General features: G+C 42.7%; 1 protein-coding gene across 1 annotated transcript; it reads left to right on the forward strand.

Annotated features, from left to right (window-relative positions):
• Nucleotides 1-3,103: 3,103 nt before the first annotated feature.
• LOC111152358 (HLA class II histocompatibility antigen, DR alpha chain-like) lies at nt 3,104-6,855 on the forward strand. Its single transcript, XM_022510872.1, is given in 6 exon segments — nt 3,104-3,188; nt 4,330-4,468; nt 4,470-4,573; nt 5,033-5,314; nt 5,622-5,786; nt 6,463-6,855. Coding segments are annotated over 5 exon segments (723 nt in total). The 5' UTR covers nt 3,104-3,145; the 3' UTR covers nt 5,777-5,786; nt 6,463-6,855.
• Nucleotides 6,856-7,442: the final 587 nt, after the last annotated feature.

Below are 7,442 nucleotides of genomic sequence, written 5' to 3' on the forward strand. Positions count from 1 at the left end.
AAACAGAGAAGGATGATTTCACAACTCCAGGGCCTATAAAAACAAAACAAAAGACAAAACCCTCAGAGCTGTCAAAGGTCATGTTTCAGATCCAGGTGAAGAGAGAACAAATCAAATTCACAAACTGCCACTCTCCCAAGTTAGAGATGAACCCAAACACCCCAGTCCCTTCATTTGCACACAACAGGTTAGGAAGGCCAATGACCCTACCACTCTAGCACTTTTCTTGATATCAGCAGTTGATATTTTCACTCTGATAGAAATTTATTTCCGCAAGACTAGCTTCTGTCTGCTCTCAAGATGAGAAGGAGAAATGAAACAGAACAAGTAAAGCTTCTTATAGAGAGCTTTGGGAAGGAAATATCTGGATCAGTATCCATCCCACCCCCCTCCCACACCCCACTCCCTAGCAGCTCTGATAGGAAGTTCTGAGGGCTACAGGAGGGGAAAAGGCAGGGAAGGGAAGCAAAAGGAAAGAGCTGGAGGTTCCTGAAGTGAGGTCCCAGACATGCCCTGGGTGCATGTGAGAACTATCCATTTCTAAGGCCTCATCAAATACCCCAATAAGTATTCTCTCTGGGTTTGGTGTGCCTCTGTAGAAAGAACCTGAGCGATCCATGGTGGACAACAATAGATGATATAGATAGAGGATATCAAGATACAAATATATTTTCATTTAGCAACTTAAAAAATTCCCATTAACAAAGAGCCTGGGTGGCTCAGTTGGTGAAGTACCCAACTCCTCATGTCAGCTCGGGCCAGGATATCAGCGTCCTGGCATCAAAGCCCATGTCTGGCTCCCCACTCAGTATGGAGTCCATTAGAGATTCTCTCCCACTCTCACTCCCCTTCCTCCCTTCATGTACATGCTCTCTCTCTGTTTCCTTTATTTATAAGTAAATAAAATTATTAGCTTCTCTGTCTTCTCTGTATCGTAGGGAATAGAAGTAAGATTATTACAGTTCCCAGGCTCTCCTTGCCCCAGGATGGGGACGTGGCTTACCCACTGCCAGTGAAAGTTAGTATTGTGAGATTTGGGAGGGGGCAGGTAGGCTGAAGCCATCTCCTGCAGTGGACACAAGGGCGTCACAACAGGAGACTTGGCAGCAGCCTTGTGTTGCCAACACAGTCCCTTCTCTGGGGCTCTGGAGGAGACGGGATGTTGGCAGTGTCTTCCCACAGACTCCTGACCTCTTGGAGATAGGGGTCTGCATTGACCTGTGCTCCTCCAGGCTTCCTAACAATTTAAAGGTATAATTCCCCCAAATGCAGGCAAATTATAACAAACAATTCTATGTAGAGTGTCTTACAGGATCTTCTATTTTCAGATTGAACTCTGACTAGTACAGTGGCTCCTCTCCATTTGATGTCACCGAGAAGGTGACATCACTCAGGTGCCCTCAGAAATCCCCTCCGACATAGGAAGCTAGAGTATAGGGACAGGGGACCATGAGTAGTGTCTGGATAGGAACTTTTTTCCTGTCACAGGGGAAGAGAAATGAAAGTACTTTCTGTTTTCCCAAATGTAGTAATTTTGAAGAGAACCAATAACTGCTTTAAAAATAAGCCATATCATAAGTTGCTGAACAACACCTTGGGTTGAATATGCTATTACAACATATGAAAAGTTTTTCTATAAAAGGCCTCTAAGTTTACCATATATTTACTGAGAGCGCCTTATGAGAGCAACAAGCCTAAATCATAGGACCAGATTCTCAGCAGAGACTGATATTGTAGAGCCCATTCCTTTGCCTCCAAGAAGTGTATTCTTTAACAATCTTAGCCCAAAATCATGTTGTGGGTCTCTTCCAAGTGACCTAGAAGTCAGCGTCAGAGAATTTTCAAAGCCCCTGGAGGTGATCAGTCAATAATGTGTAAGATTTTTTCCCCCTCATGATTTGTGAGGGCAGCTGTGGGGCAGGATAAAATCTCAGAAAAACAGTGTAGAAACCCACCCTGAGCATATGTGTCATGACTGATATTAGACAGTGAACTCACCATTGAACAGCTGCCCGACGCCAGGTCTCTCTGTATTGGAATTATTCGGATTCCAGTGCTTTCTATGTGTGCTTTAATTTTCCTTTTTCCTGCATTGTTCCTTCAGAAACATGAAGGTCAGAGTAGCTTAATGTTGAGTTTCTCAATAATGAACACCAAATGAATTCTTAGGTTCAGAACTTTGATCATTTATGACATGAGGAGAGCTTTCATAATGTTATGACAGGAGGAAAGTTATGATAAAGCCCTCACGTAGGTTATTATCTCTAGCCTTCCCAGTAAAGTGAGCTCTGCCCAATGTAGTCCACCCTATTCATCGATCTGAGTTCTCACATGAGATATGTCCCCAGCAATCTCCTCCAATCTCTGGTAATACTTAAGATGGTAAGGATTACAGTCCACTCTTTCCAATAACTATTACCTATGGTGTATCTACCATCTTTCTCCAGCTTTGGGAGTGTTGACACTCAGAATTTCTCCTCTGATGTTCTCTCATATAGCACAGTGCCAGGAACGCCCAACTCTTGGGTCGAGTTGGCCATCTGGGAGTCTAGGATACTGGAGGACAAACCTAGAGCAATAAGAAGCTTCTGACATGAAACTCTGTCATCCACTGCTGCCAAGAATCAGGCATTCTCCATAGCAGGACAATTTATCTTCTCTTTAGGTGATTTATTATTCCTTACTTCAAGTCCACAGCTGTCATAGCACAGAGGAATGACCTGTCATTAGCTCTCACTTTAGAATGATTCTATCATTCTATTCTCACTATTAAGTTTCAAGTACATGTCTATCTAGAACTTGGGCTGGAATGGAAGAGTTGGTGAGTGACTTCCCAACCCCCTCAAGAACATGATTTTCTGTGTTTTTATTTGATTACTTGTTTATTTGATTGTTTAAGAACTTAACTTCTTTATCTAAAGACTGAAGTAGTTCTGTTCCTGAACCATTTATAAGAACACTTTCCTTAGTAACAGATGTATCATCTCAAAAGTTCTTGCTGATTGGCTGGAGCTCAACTGATTTGAATTCTAACATCAGATTCTATTCTTTTTCTTCTAGTTTTGTGAGTTCTACCCCAGTCTTATGCTCTACTGACCCCCATCACAACCCCCCCCCAAAATGGCTGGTGTCAGGATTCTTTATCATGGCTTTCCTGATGGGTCCTCAGGAATCCTGGGTTATCAAAGGTAAGTGCTGAGAGAAGCAAAGCTAGGGATGTAAGTTCTGAGAGCACTGGAGAGCTGAACTGTAGACATTTGCAAAACAATCTTTGGAATTGAAAGAAAAGAAAAGCGTGACAGGTATTGTGTGCCTATAATCTGAAAGTATAATAAACTGTAGTCTGGAGGAGTTCTGCCATTACAAACTGAAGTCAGTCATGTTTAGTTTAGAAGAGTGAGAAATGATTTCATTGATACAATTGACTTTGAATAAGCCAAATTTGAGGTGGAAATATTTTCTGAAAGCATTATCAAGCTACCCACTGGGTTTCAATTTCTCTTTGTGGAAAATTAGTGTACTCAAAAATGTAAAATCTTTTTTGGGGATTAAATGACAAAAAGTACAATATTCTCTGCTCCTTTCTTAGCTGAATACATGGTAGTTGCTTTTTGGCATGTGAATCCTGTCAGCATATTTTGAGCACAAACATATTGAGGATCACAAGAAAGGAAAGTCCCCCCAAAGCAACATTCTACACCAGGAAAGGGAAGGCCAGGTATGCTGATACCAATTGCATTATATACTTAAGTATACATGGCAAATATTCTATTATGTTTGTAAAATTAATACAATCTTGTATGTCCTTTTTATCTCCACTGAGAAAAGAAGAGAATTTAAGATTTCATTTGATTCCAAACGCCAGACCCACAGTTGAAACAGTTTTTCCCACTTCTTAGAGCTTCAATACCCTGAAAGAGCCTCTGAAATTAAGGCAAAAGTATATTTAATACCTGGGAAAATGCTGTGAGTGAGGAATTCTCTTTTAGGAGCTGTTGCTGGATTTCCATAGGGAATCATTTCTCAGCTAGTAACATGGAACCTAACAACAGCTTCAAAAGACTGGGATTTTCAGGCCCCTTTTCCTTCAGTCCACCCTCTCTAACTCTGTCCCTTTCATTCTCCCCTCCTAGCTCTGTTCAGCATGGATGTCCTGCGCCTGAGCCTCATCTTCCCACTCCTCCCTGCTCTCCATCACACTTTCACTCCATACAGATCTGCTCCATGCACAGCTCCCCCACACGCACCCACATATTTGTCTCACATCCTGGCTTCTTCTTCCTCGCCCCCTCCTGGTTCCCATCCTAACTCTCTTTCCTGCCTTTTCAGAGGACCATGTGATCATCCAGGCTGAGTTCTATCTGACCCCTGACCAATCAGGCGAGTTTATGTTTGACTTCGATGGTGATGAGATTTTCCACGTGGATATGGAAAAGAAGGAGACAGTGTGGCAGCTGGAAGATTTGGACGCTTGCCAGCTTTGAGGCACAGGGTGCCTTGGCTAACATAGCTGTGGACAAAGCTAACCTAGACATCATGATAAAGTGCTCCAACCACACTGCAAACACCAACGGTACCTACTGCACTCCTAGACTAGGGAATCCTAACTTTGAAATAGATGCTTCAGCTGGTTGTGTTACGTTATTATAACTGACTTCTCCCAGGGGCCCAGCCTCTCCATAAGCAAGTGTCTACTTGTCATGTCACAGACTCAAGAACTTTACATGAATTTGTTCCTTTCCTGATGGGCTCACATCTTGTCCCTGCCACCAACAGTCACTCACAGAGTCATTGCCCCTAATCGATGCCGGAGGAACCAGGAATGAAATGATCTCCAGTACCTAAAATATCCTTCTATCTCTTATACCATAACACTGGTTCCAGTTCATGTGAGAGAGCATCAGAGATAGGTCTCTGAGACCATGGATGGCACAGATTCTCAAGGCAGAGTTTCCACTGCTTTTTCTGCTTCAGTGGGAGGGAGAGGGGCTAACCTAAGCAGGGAAGGCTAATTGTTGTCCTCTGTCCCCAGTACCTCCAGAGGTGACTGTGCTCTCAAACACCCCTGTGGAACTGGGAGAGCCCAACACCCTCATCTGCTTCATCGACAAGTTCTCCCCACCAGTGATCAATGTCACGTGGCTTCGAAATGGAAACCCTGTCACCACAGGAGTGTCTGAGACAGTCTTCCTGCCCAGGGAAGACCACCTTTTCCGCAAGTTCCACTATCTCCCCTTCCTGCCCTCAGCCAACGATGTCTATGACTGCAAGGTGGAGCACTGGGGTTTGGAGGAGCCTCTTCTCAAACACTGGGGTATGGACCATTCTTCGTTCTCCTTTCTTTTATGATTTCCTCCTGTGACGCATGGGTCTGATGCTTTAGGACCCAGAGTCCCCTAACTTGTCCATAACAATTGCTATAACTTCTATTCCTTGTCTTCTCCCATTATTCAGCTCTTCCTGCTTTTTAATCTGTGTTCCCTTAAGACATCATTCTATCTTCCTCTTATTTAATTGATGAATGACTATTCTTTTGACTACGTACTCTACATTTGGTTCTAAGTGCTACTCCATACCACAGTCATTACTTCCATACTATGGTCTGTATTATTTTTCCCCAGAGTTTGAACCACCAACCCCTCTCCCAGAGACACCTGAGAATGTGGTGTGTGCCCTGAGCCTGGTTGTGGGTTTGGTGGGTATCATTGTCGGGACCATCTTCATCATCAAGGGCTTGCACAAGACCAATGCTGGTGAATGCCGAGGGCCTCTGTGAAGCACTACAGGTCGGTTTGATGTGGTCAGAGGAAAACATGGATGGAATTACCCAAAGGAAGGAAACAGAGTGGGAAGAAGGATATGTGATATCTTTAAAGGAAAGTGATAGGAAGGTCGTGACTCTTGATTTATCTTTGCTAGGACTGAATCAGACATTAGCATCATCTGGTATCCCAAAGCTTCAAGGTCCCACATTCATTCCCATAAGGGTGTTCCTACACCACAACTTCAGTCTTGGAAATTATCTCCACCATCTAAGACCATTGTTTCACATACCACTACTGAATCAATGATCTAGGAAAGGCTTGGCACTTTCTGGTACATATTTTCTGAAACAGTACCTCAGTTCAGAAATATTTCCAGAGTTTGGCTTTTTGGGGGTTAGAATAAATTAACTGCATCAGACAAAAATTCCTTGAAGGCAAATGCTTATTTCTGGTTCTGTAATCTGAAACTTGGTATTGAAACTTCTAAGAGAAGGTAAGCCATGGTCTGCTCATTCATGCTCACTTAGAAAGAAGGGGATGCAGTTCATGTTGGAAAGGTTGTATTCACTAGGCAGAGGTCAGATGAATATTCAGAGACATTTCCAAAGTCAAAGGGCAAAGGAAGAGGGGGAAGGAATCTGAAAAAGAGTAAAATATTCATCTTAACTCTTTAATAACTATGTGTGTCCTACTACAGGCAATGGAGTTTCCTAAAGAAATCAGTGAAGAAATTTGTGCTTCAAAAACTTTATAAACCTGGCAGTACTCCAACCATTCACCTCTCTGAAGATAACCATTCTTCCACATTTTTCAGACCTTTCAATAGTCTAAAAATAATAATGTCCTCCTGATCTGTCCAGATTCTGTTATTTAGTCATTCCTTGTTTGTTGTCCCTCCTTGGGACTGTTTTCCTCCGTTTTTATATCACCATGCAGTGTGTCTGGAATAGACCTCATTGGATTTTTCTCTGCTATGGAACCTTATAAATGTTCAACACAGACATCCCTTCTACACTTATTGCTTGGGTTTCTTCAAATTGTGATTGTGATTTTTTGAACACAATAAACTATTGGATGAGTCTGAGATGAAGTTTTGGTGTCTAAGCCAGTTCTTTGCAGGGACTAGGGAATAAATGTGATTCTTTCACGATGAAATGTGTAAATGTTTAGTGGATGTGATAAGTTCTGTAAGCAATCAGAAATATCTAAGTTTGCACCTGGGTGGCCCAGTTGGTTAAGTGTTTGACTCTCAATTTGTACTCAGGTCATGATCTCAGCCTCCTGAGATCATGTCCTGCAAAGGCTCCACATTCAGTGTGGAGTCTGCCTGAAATTCTCTCTCCCTCTGCCCCTCCTCCCGCTTCCTAAATAAATAAATAATCTTAAAAAAAAGAAGAAGAAGAAGAAATACCTAGGTTCATTAACAACGTGCCGCAGGATGCCTGAGAGGTTCAGTTGGTTAAGTGTCCACCTTCAGCTTGGTTTATAATCCCAGCATCCTAAGAAGGAGTCCTGCATCAGGCTCCTTGCTCAGCAAAAGACCCCTTCTCCCTCTGCCTGCCACTCCCCCTGCTTGTGCGCTCTCTTTCTCTCTCACACACACACAAACAAATAAATAATTTTTTTTAAAGATTTTGTTTATCTATTTGACAGATCCCAAGCAGGCAAAGAGGCAGG

Source organism: Enhydra lutris, unplaced genomic scaffold, assembly GCF_002288905.1.
Source record: "Enhydra lutris kenyoni isolate GAN:26980312 unplaced genomic scaffold, ASM228890v2 scaffoldscaffold28, whole genome shotgun sequence".
NCBI classification, from domain to species: Eukaryota; Metazoa; Chordata; class Mammalia; order Carnivora; family Mustelidae; genus Enhydra; species Enhydra lutris.